The sequence below is a fragment of the Megascapheus bottae genome, chromosome 12 (genome assembly GCF_031878675.1).
Source record: "Megascapheus bottae isolate mThoBot1 chromosome 12, mThoBot2.hap1, whole genome shotgun sequence".
Classification (NCBI taxonomy): domain Eukaryota; kingdom Metazoa; phylum Chordata; class Mammalia; order Rodentia; family Geomyidae; genus Megascapheus; species Megascapheus bottae.
Genome location: NC_143520.1, coordinates 38,188,680 through 38,203,090, shown reverse-complemented (window position 1 = coordinate 38,203,090; position 14,411 = coordinate 38,188,680). Strand labels below are relative to the sequence as shown.

The window sequence follows — 14,411 nt, the reverse complement described above, 5'->3', positions numbered from 1 at the left end:
TAAATATATTATTTTACATTGGAATGATGAATGGAATTTAAGAAATTCCTTTCTGGCTGAGTGCCTTGACTCACAATTGGGGACTGTGGTTAGAAGCTAGCTCAGCCAAAAAGGTAGTAAGACACAGTCTCAATGAAATAGATCCGGTGAGTTTTGATCCTAGCTACATGAGAAGCCATAAGCCGGAATATCTGGAAATTAGGCAGTGCCCCACTTAGAAAATGACTAAAAGCCAAAAAAGGCCAACGGCATCATTTAAGCCCTGGAGGGACTGTCTAGCCCAGGAGGAGTACTTGTCTAGAAAGCATGAAGCCCTGAGTTCAAAATCCAGTGCCACCAAAATAAATAAAAAAGAATCCTTTCCTTAATGGATAGTGATCACATTTTTATAAATATTACATATTTTTTATAAGTAGTTTACCAGTCCTGATTGCTTGTGCCTAGAAATTCCAATAGCAGTGCTTGATATATGAACCATGAACACATTGTGTGTGTGTGTGTGTTTAAAAAAAATCCCAGTCCTTAACTAAAGCTTGCATATTAACATTTTTCTTAAAATTTTTTTGAATAATTTCTCTCATTTATGTTACATTTGTACATTTATTTCCTTGATACTAGGATTTTTTTGATCAGTACTTCTGAATAAGCCACATGTTATTAAAGATAAAAATATTAAGTACAAATATAGTAACTAATTATTGATATTACTTAGTGAATGTCTTTCCTGCTGTCTCTTTTGCAATAGGTGAGTGTGGTCCAAGATTCAGTAAACATATCAGGACATACTAATACAAATACTTTGAAGGTGCCTGAATGTCGACTAGCAGAAGATTTAGGTAATCTCTGGGAAAACACAAGATTTACAGATTGCAGTTTTTTTGTGCGAGGACAAGAATTTAAAGCTCATAAATCTGTGCTTGCAGGTATTCATACTTTTGGGTTAAATAAATTTTTTTTAAATAAATGTGTACATTAAATAATGACGCTCAATTTTATTGCAGCTCGATCCCCGGTTTTTAATGCAATGTTTGAACATGAAATGGAAGAGAGCAAGAAGGTAAAAATGGTTCATAGGGTTAATATTTCATTACATATTAAAATATTACTATTCTTATTGTTGTATTGTGATAAGTAGGGGAATTTCTGCAAATCATAAAACAGCAAAAAAAACATGTTGTGCAACAGAATGATACATTTAGCTCAGTGTACATGCTCATCTTGAAAGTGGGTAGCCGTTACCCTACAGAGTATGGTTCAAGTCAGAGTAATTAGGATTCAGTTCCTAATAACACAAAAAGAAAGAGGTGAGAATTTCAGGCTGTGTTAGTCTGTAGCTAACTGAGAGGTCTTTCTTTAAATTGTATGTTCTTCCTTTCTTACTGGGAGTATGCCTCAATTTAATAGTACCTGATTAAGTAAACATGAAGCTTTGATTCAGATCTCAGTACCACCAAAAAATAAACTATATTCTTGCATTTCTAGAGTTTTAGTCAATTTTATGGCTTGTTTTCTAGCAGCAAAACTCATGTCTAAATTTTCTTAAAACCAAATAAGAAATGTATTAGATTTTAAAAAAAGGACAAAATGCATCATTACTACTGTAGAAGCATAGAAATCAGGCTTTTTTGTCTTTGGTTATTTAGAAATGAATTTATAGTAGAGATCAAATTTTGATTTTTTTTCTTGTTGGTTGCATAACATGAGAGCTTTAAAGCTCCCACTGGACAACTCTTGTTTATTCATGTTGCCTAGCTTTGTCGAATTATAGAGGTTGTAATAAAATACCTGCTTGCTTTCCACTCGTGGTTGACCTAGGGGCTGCAATGCCAAACATTTAGATGACATCTAAGTGGTATCTATGAGGGGGAGAGAGCAGTGGTATCAAATGTTATTGATAGTAAGGTGTCAGAAAACCTGGTGCTGTATAACTTCATTGTTCTTAGGAGAAAACTGAACACCAAGGTACAGAAGTGAAAAAGCAACTAGTCTTCCTTAGGCAGTGAGCTCTCTTACCCCAAACACCTTCCAGTCTTATGTTTGCTTAATGCTAAAGATACAACTGTTAGTTTGGAGTTCATAAACATTATATTAGAATGTAGAAATCCAACAAGGAAGTGTTAATAACAATCATTCTCTAAGACAGAAGTTAGAAACTGGACACAGATATATATATATTTTTAAATCTGTAGTTTTGACTTTGTAATATTGAGAAATTGGGATTTATATTCTTACATAGCTGAGTATGAAGATGTGTACTGTAAAGCTGGAAATTAGCCTAAATCTCCTATAAAATACTTGCTGTTTTAAACTTACTTTAATTTGGCTGGTTTGCATGTGCATGTGTGTGTGTATTTCAGTGGCAAAGTACTCTTGTTCAGACCAGGTATTTTAATTACTGTCAAAGATTCAGATTAGTTCATTTGTAGGTCTGTATTTTTTAAATTTTTTCTGTGTTGTTTTTAATATCAGAATCAAGTGGAAATAAATGATTTAGACCCTGAGGTTTTTAAAGAAATGATGAGGTTTGTTTACACGGGAAAAGCACCAAATCTTGATAAAATGGCTGACAGCTTGTTGGCAGCTGCAGACAAAGTAAGTAATTAGGTTTTAAGGAGCCGAAAAATATCCTAAAGTTTTATGTATATATAAGGCTATCATTAAATGAAAACTACCAACTGTTTTCAAAGTATTGAATTAAGTTACATTTTGCAGATGGCTCTTGAGAATTTTATGAAATAGAGTACAGTAGGAAATACAAAACTGAGATTAAGCAAATGACAAGCTGTAAAAATATCTTGAGCAAGAAAGAACAATTTTTTTCTCAGGGAAGTTAAACTATAAGCATAATAGTTTTGACTATGTGTGTATGTATATTATGTATATATATCCTTTGATAAGAATATACTAGCATCTAAAATGTATTACAATTTTCAAACTCTTAGTATTTATATTTAGTATTTTTATAAAATGTATACTTTGATAAATAGTATATTTGTAAATTAATTTTTAATATGATAGCATAGAAGGCAGCAAAACAACCATCTTATAATGTAATAATGATTTCTTTCAAGGTAAAAAGCTGCAAAGGTCTCAGAATCTTAAATCTAGTGTGTCTCAAACCTAAAAGCATATTGCTTTATATGTCTTTTATATCTAGACTATATAAAAGCAGTATAAGAATCTAATAATTCCACGAGTATACAGAATACTTGAACACTTCCTTAAAAAATGAAATATATTTTTAAAAATCCCAGCACTAGGGCCAGGAGTTTGGCCTAGTGGTAGAGTGCTTGCCTAGCATGCACAAAGACCCGAGATCGATTCCTCGGTACCACATACATAGAAAAAAAAGCCAGAAGTGGTGCTGAGGCTTAAGGGGTAGAACTCTAGCCTTGAGAAAGTCCAAGGACAGTGCTCAGGCCCAGAGCTCAAGCCCAGGACTGGCAAAAACAACAAAATCCCAGCACTACTATATAAAAGCTGTATAAGAACTGTAAATTAATAATTACAGAGTGTACAGAACACTTGAACACTTCCTTAAAAAATGAAATATATTTTAAAAATCCCAACAACATCAGGAAGATACAAAGTAAGACCATGATGATATGCCTGTGCATAAGTCAGTAATGGCTCATATGAAGATTATACTGTTCCGAATTTATAAAAGAATTGAGACTCTCAGACACTGCTGATAAGAATATAGCATGGTTTAACTACTTTGAACAATTGTGTGGCACATTCTTAAAAAGTTAAAAATCATGTACTTGAATAAATCCTTTTTAGAAATTTAGCTGTGAAAAAGTCTATTTCCATATAAAAAAATTTTTTGGTCAGTAGTGGGGATTGAACTCTTGGCTCGCGCACTGTCCCTCAACTCTTCAGCTCAAGTCTACCACCCTACCCCCTGAGCTACAGGGCCACTTCTTCCACATAAATTTTATATATGTGTTCAGAGAAGCATTTTTGTAATAGCTAAGAACTGGAAGTAACACAAATATTTATTAACAAAGTAAACAGATGAATTCTGGCATATCTGTATGTAATGGAATACTGCTCAGGTATAAGGATTGAACTATGTAATATGGGCAGTTGAATGCAAGAATCTGAAATTAGTCATTTTGGGGAAAGAATCACAAAAAATAAGCATGTATTTCTGATCATGTTTGTATTTAAAAAATTCAAATTAATTTATAGTGGCGTCATAGTAGAGGGTGCCTATTGTGGAACAACAGGAAAAGATTATAAAGGGATAGGAAAAATCTTTGGAGGATGATGAGTAAATTCACTCTTTGGAACAGATGATGGTTTTATGGCTGTGAAACTTATCAACATACAAACCTAAATAAAGATTTTATTGTAGGTCAACTATACCTTAAGTAAGTAGTAAAGATATTTACTATAATAGTTGAGGAATTTTTATTACTATTAATATGATTTGTTTAGTTTTCAGTGAATCCTTCAACATTGAGTAGGGCAAAAGGCAGTGATTCTAGACTCCAGGTGTAAAATAATGAAAAAAACATTCTCAGAGTTATGCGTATATAGAAAATTCATTAGCTATAAATAGTAAGTAGCTTTTTAGCACATATCTTAATAGTAGAATAATACAATATATTTTCCTCTTATGTAAATTGAAGTTTTCAAAAGCAAATTATTCTCTCATACATGTATTAATTCATATTTTCTTGATGTTAAAGACTCAACGACCTAAAATAACCTTGGTTCAGGGAATATTCTAGTTTAACTTTATTTTATAAGTTGCAAATGTCATGTGTTTGAAAACTTAGCAATTTTAATAAGTGCTTAATGGTTGTATTTTTCTTGGGTAGTATGCACTGGAACGGCTGAAGGTCATGTGTGAAGAAGCTTTGTGTAGCAACCTCTCAGTAGACAATGTTGCTGATACCCTTGTCCTTGCAGATTTGCACAGTGCAGAACAGTTGAAAGCACAAGCCATAGACTTTATTAATAGGTAAGTTATGCTTGTAGCTCATTTGATATGACACCTTCAACCTTATTTTTATCGTACTTTGTTTAAGTGTGTTTAAATCTTTAATGCAGGTGCAGTGTACTTCGACAACTTGGGTGTAAAGATGGGAAAAACTGGAACAGCAAGTAAGATGTCACAGTTTCTGATTTACATAAATGAATTGCTTGCATAGTCTTTTCTTCTTCTGCTATAAGTGTGAATCCAGGTGTTAGTTAAATGAAACAGATTACTGGTTACAAAAAAAAAAAAAAAAGGAAACAGTGGATTCCTGAGGCTATGCTCCCTTGTAGATCAGCTTTAAAGAAAACAAGCAGGGTAGGGCCGGGAGTTTGGCCTAGTGGTAAAGTCCTCGCCTAGCATGCACAACACTCTGGGTTCATTGGATTCCTCGGTACCACATTTACTGAACAAAGCCGGAAGTGGTGCTGTGATTCAAGTGGTATAGCGCTGTTCTTGAGGAAAGTGCAAGGATAGTGCTCAGGCCCTGAGTTCAAGCCCCAGGACTTGCCCCCGCCCAAAAAAAAAGAGAGAGGCGGGAGGGTGAATGAATGTACAGGGATGCTCTGGTATGGGAAGTATTCATGTAATCCATTGTGGAGTGAATTGTCCAAATTTGTTTTTAAAGTATTCACATTTCTTTGTCTTTAGTATTGAGGATTAAATCCAAGGGCTTTGTGTATAATAGGCACACACTCTGCTGCTGAGCTAAATGCATCCTCAGACTTCCATTAAGATTTTATTTTCTAAACCTACTCTCAAACTTGTAGTTCTACTGCCTTAGATGCAAAGAAACCAGGATTATATGCATACGTTATCATGCCTAGTATAAGCTTTTACTTTTTTGTTATATGTTTTACTATGCAGTACAAGAGCCTTGCTATGTAGTCATAATACTTCTGAGTTCTGAGATTACAGACATGTATTAATACAGTAGGCCCCCAAAGCCTTTATTTTTGAGTGCTAAGTCACTATTATTTGGATTAGCCCAAGTCTTGTCTTATATGCTATAGACTAAGTTGCCTAACAGTCCCTAAATGGTAGCACTTTAATGACAAATGGAAAAGTTTTTACTACTTTTGATAAATTTTACCTGTAAACTCTTAAATTCCATTATTTCAAATTATTAAACATCATAGAAGTGTCAAGCCAATCTGCGATAGCTAACACATTCTTTATCCAAAATAAAAATTATGAAGACAATAAAGTGGTTTATTGACCAAGTCAGTTATTTAATATTCTTTTAATCTGTGTACTATATTTCTGATTGCTTATTAAATCTGATTTATGGCAGCTTTTCAAATAAATCACTGGTTGTCTTCTGTACTGTCCAATATCAACATGTTGTTGTGTTATCTAGACAATACTAATTAATTTAAGATATACTACATTATCACCAAATGATAATTTTTTTTTCTGTATTGAGATTTGAATTCTGGGCCTTGCAATTGCTAGTCATACAGTCTTACATTTAAGCCTGTTTTACTAGTCCCAGGAAATAACACTTCTACTTTTTTTTTCTTAGCCAATTTTAAGATTGAATTTTATACTGTTAAGAAAATACATTGGAGTCAGGCATGCTGGTATAGATCTGTAATCCCAGCACCAGTAAGCAGAGGCAGGAAGATAGTGAGTTTGAGGCTAGCCTAGACTACCTAGTAAGATCTGCTTCAAGAATTAAGCCAGGCATTGTGACAGTCATGAATTCCCAGCTATTCAGAAAAGACAGATGAGATTGCAAGTTGTAGACCAGTTCAGTCAAAGTTAATGAGACTGTATCTCAAAAACAAACTTCAAGATATAGCCCAACTAGTAGAGTTGTAGCTAGGAGGCCCTAAGTCAGCTCCAATATGAAAGGGAAAAGGAAAAAAGGAAAAAGAGGAAAAAGGAAAAGAAAGGAAAGAACTAAGAACTACAATGTAGTAACTTAGCTGCCTTTTAAACTGCTCTGGAAAAGTTATAGTATAAATTCTCAGTAAATACTGGATTAATAAATGAGAGAACCAGGTTTATTAATAGTTATCAATGTGATTCTAAATGTGAATATCTACTTTGAAACATGATACACTGGTATTTAATATTTGGCAAATAAAATTTTGTTTTATTGATATCAGCTACTAACTCAGAAAATATTAATGTAACATTTATTATATCTTAAACAGAATGTTAAGGGGATGCATAACAAAAGCATTCAAGGAATAGTCTTCCTCCCTGAGCAGTTTAATAGAAATAGATGAATAACTGTGCAATTTATTAGACTAACTTAAGATAGATACATGTGACTCAGCCTGGAGATTTAGGAATGGCTTCTGGCAAGTGCTGAGCTGAGTCTTAAAACAGAGCAGGTATAGGAAGAATGGATCAGACATTACAGACAAAGATGGTGTGAAATCAAAGTAGGGAAGTATAAAGAGGTAGCTGATTATTTGATAACGTTTTCAAGGCATTGTGCTTGGCACAGACAATATAGTGATGAGATGTGATGTTTCTTTCCCTCTTTGCAAGGACTATGATATAGTAGCAGATTAAGTAAATGAGTAATTTTCAATAAATCATGATAAAGAACGTGTGGAATACCTGTAGCAGCATATAGCAAAGGAACTATAGTTTCAGCTAGGGGTCAAAGAAAACCTTTTTTGCAAAGTACTAGTGATTCACACTTGTTATCCTAGCTACTCCAGAGGCTGAGATACAAGGATGACGGTTTCAAAGCCAGTCTAGACGTGAAAGTCCATGACACTCTTATGTCTAACAGTCAAAAAGCCAGAAATAAGCTGAGTGCTGGAGGCTCACATCTGTAATCTTGACTGCTCACAAGGCTGAGATCTAAGAATCGTAGTTCAAAGGCAGCCTCGGCAGGAAAGTCCGTAAGACCCTTATCTCCAATTAACCGCCAGAAAACCAGAAATGGAGTTGTGGCTCAAAGTGGTAGAGCACTAGCCTTGAGTGAAAAAACTCAGGGACAGTGGCCTAGTTCAAGCCCAGCAACCAACTAAAATAAGAAGGAAAAAAAACCCAAAAGATGGAGCTGTGGCTCAAGTAATAGAGCACCATCCCTGAATGAGAAAACTAAAGGACAACATGCAGGTCCTGAGTTTCAAGTGCACATACAGAGCAAAAACAACCCCATATTAAAGCCTTTTCTGCTGATTATAAAAATGAAGATCTGAAGTATTGGTAGGAGCTTTCTGGTGAAGAGAGGAAGAAAAGTATATCCCAGAAGAGAGAATAAAAAAGTTGCACAGTTTTAAAAAGAGAGTGATTGCCAAACCACACAGGAACATACTAGCGTAGTATTGTACCTTGGGTCGTTAGCTGGAGATAGTAGATCAGACCCCACAAAACCTGGTATCATTAGTACTTTCTTTAGACACTATTAAAAGAGTAATGAGGGACCAGGAGTTTTGGTTAGTGGTAGAGTGCTTGCTACCATGTAAGCACTTAGTGCATGCATTAAGACCCAGGTTCAATTCCTCAGTGCCACATACATAGAAAAAGCTGGAAATGGTGCTGTGGCGCAAGAGGTAGAGTGCTAGTGCTCGGGCCCTGAGTTCAAGCCCCAGGACTGGCAAAACAAAAATACAAAAAGAAACTGGTGAGGAAAAAAAAAGTAATCAGCCTTCACTGAAGTGTGGGGCATAATAAATGTTTAGTTTTAGCAAACTTTCTGCTTACAGGTTGGAAAGTAGGTTTTGAGGAAGTTGGAGTGGTGGTAGTAGTTGAGGAAGAAGATTTAATACAGGCAATGCAGCTGGAAAGTTGCTAGTTTAGGCAAAGAGATTAGACTTGATTGGTCACCATGAGACTGTAGAAAGAAATGGAAGCTCATAAGAAGCATTTTGAAGGGGGACTCGACAGTTTTTGAATATTATGTGATGTTGGAAGAGGGAAGAGAGAAAAGGAAAGGGGTAACTTTACTCACATTTCTCACCAATGACATTACGTATGTAAGTACCGTAAGCAATTTAGTACTGGAGTATAAAAAACCAGATCATCAAAGTAGGAATAGAAAGCAACAGAAAGTAGGAAGCTAACGCTAAGGAACCAGGTTTCTTGTTCCAGACTTAAATACGTGGGTGGGAACCTGTGGAAGAGAGCATAATTTAGTTATATTTATGTGACTAAGGCAGCATGTGCAACCTTGATTAAGGGGGAGCAAGATAGGAAATGAGCCAGTACATACTTCAGGGATCAAACTTTTTAAAGCTTCATTCTTCGTTATGAAGCAAAACAGTAAGAAATATCAAGACAATTTAACTGGTTTAAACACATGGAGAAAGTTAGGCAATGTTTAGACATTTCAAAACTCACACAGTGGAAAGCAAAGACAACATGGTGCCTTTTGGGAAAGATTCATTCATAAGCATCATTTTATTTTTTAGCCAAGCAGCTGACATAATGGAAACATCTGGGTGGAAGGCCATGATTCAGTCTCACCCTCACCTAGTGGCAGAAGCTTTTCGAGCACTGGCATCTGCACAGTGTCCACAATTTGGCATTCCACGCAAGCGGCTAAAGCAGTCCTGACACTCCCACGGACAGTAGAAATCGGATTGACTTTCTCCAGGTGCAGAAGGATTCTGATATGAACCACATGCAGGAGTTGTTTCTCTTTTCTTGTCCACAGAACAGAAGCTGGAAAGTCATATTGCTTGCATTTCAGGTGGATAATTTATGGTTTATACTTCAGCTTTAAATTAGACTGATTAATTCACTTCAAGGCCTTAAATTATCTTCAATGACTTCTCTTGTTCATAGAATAATTTTTTATTGTGCCTTGCATTTTGACCAAGGCTATGCAGGATTGCACTAGCTCCATAATGCAGTAATAATGATAACTGAAGATACTAAGTTTCAAAAGAATCTTCCATTATTTTGAGAAAAGGAAAATTAATTTTATAGGATTTGTCCTATACATTCTCAAAGTATAAAACTAGGTTCTCCTTCAAAGTACTCATATTGGAGACTGTGAGGAATATCTCCAGCCAGAGCTCTATAAATACAGAAGAACCTGCTTACCTTCAGGGTAGGTTATGGCAATACATTGCTTCATTTTAATTTATTTTCATTTCAGGGGCAAATATGCAATGAGTTAGCCCAAATTTTTAGTAAAATCTGTGATGTTTGTCCATATGTTCACTGTCCAAGAATCTCTGGGTTTATCTGAGTTTACAATAATTGAGATTAAGATTTCAGTAAGAAGGCATGTTTTATGCTGAAGTAATTTTTTTAATTTATAGTGACCTATGTTTATATGAAGAATTCTGTACATGTTAAAAGTAAGGATGACCAAATGTAAATTTAATGTGTGGGCCAATTAAGAAAGACATATATGCACTTTTAATGTGTAATTTTTGTATGCTGAATGGTACATATATTTTTTCTTTTGAGGGTATTAATAAGGTATGATTGTGTTTTAACTTTTGGAAGAATTTTTTAAAGCAGGAGGCAATTGGGATGTTTGTGATAATAGATAAGAAAGATCCTGAATGATGGATGAATTTAATTTTTCATAATCATTATTGAATTTATTTCTGTTTTATTTCACTTTGGACAAGGCACCCAGACAATAATTAAATCATGGACAGTCCACTTCCTTTAAACACTGAATGGATATTATTGCCTGTGGAAGATGGATAGTAAAGGAGAGAACCCTATACTATGTCAGGCTACACTGAGACTTTTTCCTGCATTTTCTTCTTTGTGTTTCAGTTACTATACTAACATTATGGAAGATTGAAATTCTGTATAATGTGAGCAGGATAAACTATTTATAAACTGCTTTCTATGGGCCAGTTCTGTATTCTGATGAATCTTAGCTTTAAAGACACAACTTTTCTGGGTCGTGAGATCTCTTCTTGTACACTTACCAAGAAGTGGGAGTGATCAGTGTCAGGTCACTGTACCCGACTCATTTGAGCACTATCAATGCGCTTCATAGGCAAGATTTATGTTTGACTGCAAGGAAAAAGTGTGTCACTGAGAAACACACATGCGTATACCTATATATTGGCATAGAACTTTATTATCTAGATTAAAATTTGGATAATTTGTATATTTTGTTTCTGAATTCAGGATAAAAGGAGAAATATGAAGCTTGAGGTTGTAAAGTGGATTTTATTTTGCTATCTCTTTGTTAAATGTTAACTGAAGCATTCCTAAGACATCAGGAGTGATTCATCTTTAAATTGAACATTCTCAAATAAATATTTGTTGTCCACAACAAACTGGAGTCTGAAGAGATTATATTTTAAAATATCTTACTGTAATTGAGTCCTTGTTATGGTAACCTAAAATTGGAAGAATTCCTTGGAATAGAAGCAAGATTCTTACCCAGTAATCAACTTTAATCCTACACAAGAAGATCCTGGCAAGTAGAAATTCACTTCCTTAACACTACTGAAAGGTTTAGTCTGTTAAATTTGTAATGTGCAATTAAAAAATAAACTTATTTCACCCAGCCATAGAATTTTGTTAAAGTACATTAAAAATAATGGTGTACCTACCCATTTATATCAAATGCATATTGTGAAATAATTCATTGCTGCAGTCTACATTTCTAACTACAGTAACTATAGAAGTAATATCATATAGTGAGCACTTAAGCTTGCCTTTACTCTTTATTGCAAATCTTAATGGTTTTATTATAATGTTTTTTTTCTTTTAAGTTTGGTAGCACATTTTGTACCAAAAATGTCAAACACTGTGCTGTGTATCTATGTTTGTAAAAATGTCCACTGTTGAAATAATATAATTGCTAGCATTATACTAATGAATCATATGGAAGTCGATTTATTTATTATGTATATTTTGGGTATTATGAGTTCTTGAAACAACCATTGTTTTATTCCTATTTGAGTGTTCTAATAACTGTGTCCCACTGACTTCCCTGTTCCATACTGTAGACGTTCTGTCCATAATAGGCACAGTTTCTGCCTTGAGCAGTTTTGACTTTTAAACTAAAAATAGCTGCCATTTCCCTAGACAACCCTTCCCTTAAAAAGTAGCGAGTGGTTCTAACTATCATATATTAAAAAAATAACCATTAAAATAGTCCTTTACACCTAAGATCTAGAAGCATCGTAGATACACTAATGTGTATCTGTGCCTTTTTCATTTTGTTTTAATGTGTATTTGTATTTGGAGCACAAATATGAAGGTGCCATGATATGGCTTGCCAATGTTACCTCCTTGGATACTCATGAGTTGTTGTCTTCAAGCGGCGATTGAAAACCTTGCATGAATTGCATGGTCATTTGTGTGAGGCCTTTTTATGTGTGTGTGTGTGTGTGTGTGTGTGTGTGTGTGTGCACGCGCGTGTGTGTGCATGCGTGTGTGTGTGTGTGTGTGTGTGTTTACCTGAGCTCGTATATTGTTTAGAAGAGTGAATTATTCCTGAAAATAAGACTTAGTTCAGTGCTGAAAGTTCAGGTTAGCTAACGTATTTCCTTTTAATGGGATTTATTTGGGCAGATAGTTGATGGACTGTAAATGATCTCCAAATTTGACCACTTTACTGCATGACAACACATGAATGCTGTGCCTTGTAAAGATGTCCATGGTAATTAAGTTTTAAAGCATTAACACGGGTCAATTAAAAAAAAGTTATAACCACTATTGATTCATTTTTAAGGTAAAGCTAAGTGACAACTTAAATTGTCAAAGGTATAGTTATTTTACCCATGTAAAATTTTGTGCATAAATTTAAAATCCTAGCAGTGGTCTATGAAATTGTGGATAAGTGCTACAGTTGTACTTCATTGGCAGAAGTGCTGGGTTTAATCTCCAGCACTGTCAAAACACATACACACACACAGCTATGGATTGTAGATACTATTTATTATTACTAAAATACAGTAGGACCTTGTATGGAAATTTTTGTGAAGATCCAATTCAACAGTCTTTGAGAGACAACAAATAGTCACATGAACTAGTCTGACATGAACATACATGACCTTGGATGGGTAAAATATTCTATATATTCCTGAAAAAGGAGGTGGGTGGGTAAATGGAATTGTTTAATGTTCCCAGATTATAAAGAGAGCACTGTCAGCACATGTGAGAGTATTTTGCAAACTTTTAATACAGGTAATAAGCTCTACTTTATTGAAGCATTCATAGGATGATGTAAATTTTAGGTGCAGTTGAAAAAATACTGAGTGCCTACAATATGCAAGACTTCCTCTTCACTAGGGATGAAATCACACAGTGTCTTCTGTTTGTAGTGTGTGAGCTTTTACGTTTGGAAAAGAATTCTTATATTTAAATACTTTTCTGTTATTAGACTTTATCATTGTATACTGTAATCCAGTTAGTTTGTGTTTGTTCAGCTTTTAATAATGAAGACATAACTCGATTCATATTTCTGGAAATAAAGTTCTGCTAAAATTATTTAAAGTTTTGTTCAGAAGACAGTTGACTTTCAAGATTCCAATGTATTAAAGCTTATTGAACTTTTTGACCTTGTTTTTAATCAGTTGGTGTTAATGATGAGATATATGCTACTTGTATCTGGTTGCTGAAAATATCTTTTGCGTTTCAGCACTGTTGAGGTAAAAATAAAGTTGTTACTACTTACTCACAGTTACTTGGCTTATTTTGTGTTTATTTGAATCTTCCCTAAAATGTCTTTCTCAGTGTGTTGCTTTTTCCTTTGATATGAAAACTTCATCATGCATAGTAATTTTCTTTCCTATACAAGGAAGCTAGTGTTTTTTTTTTGGGATTTCCTAAAAGCTGTTTTTTTATTAAAGAATTTATTAACATTGATTTTTACATCATATTTCAAATAACATGTTTAACAAGTGTTCAAGAAGGGAATTTCTATATCCAATCACTGGCACTTAGTTTTTAGAACATAATCAAAATTAGGCTAAGGGTTTGTAGATCATAGATACATATTAATTTATGAAATAAAACATTATATCTATAGAGTCATAGGTTTTTATGTCTATGTAGTTGTGTTTATATTTCCAATATCATGTCCATAGCATTGGGTATGAAAATATTGAGTCCTTATTTGCAGGGAAGTAGATGAATCTAGAGCGAATAATATTGAGTGAGACAAGTCAAGACTAAAAGCTGTTTTAAACTGTTAGTGTATACTTAGTTTTTAGCATGTTCACACCATGTTAAATGGCTAATTCTAATGCCAAATATATTGATATAACACTTAAAAATTTTTTTCCCTTCACGACTGTCCTTCCTTAGTTTTAGTTATTCCAAACCACGTAATCATTTGATGATATCAGAATTAGATTTGAAACAGGTTATTTTTGAATCTGGTTAACAATAGTAATTAGTAATGAACGCTTAAAAACTAGCAAAGTGCCCTCAGAAAAACATTTAGAAAAACCATGTGTCTAGTACACTTACATACTCTGAATTCTTCAAAAGAAAAAAAAACAAAAAGTTTAAAATTTAA

At 34.1% G+C, this 14,411-nt stretch overlaps 1 protein-coding gene across 2 annotated transcripts in view; it reads left to right on the top strand.

The window, feature by feature from the left end:
* Positions 1-12,291, top strand: part of Spopl (speckle type BTB/POZ protein like) — a 43,083-nt gene extending 30,792 nt beyond the window's left edge. Inside the window, exons 6-11 of one of the 2 annotated variants that reach the window (XM_090342872.1) lie at positions 746-836; positions 1,002-1,057; positions 2,470-2,592; positions 4,830-4,972; positions 5,062-5,115; positions 9,370-12,291. In XM_090342872.1, coding sequence (XP_090198998.1) covers positions 746-836; positions 1,002-1,057; positions 2,470-2,592; positions 4,830-4,972; positions 5,062-5,115; positions 9,370-9,514 — 612 coding nt within the window. In that variant the 3' untranslated portion in view covers positions 9,515-12,291. Of the gene's footprint in view, positions 1-745; positions 924-1,001; positions 1,058-2,469; positions 2,593-4,829; positions 4,973-5,061; positions 5,116-9,369 lie in introns of both variants that reach the window. The other variant, XM_090342869.1, reaches the window with a different exon arrangement.
* The last annotated feature ends 2,120 nt before the right edge of the window (positions 12,292-14,411 follow it).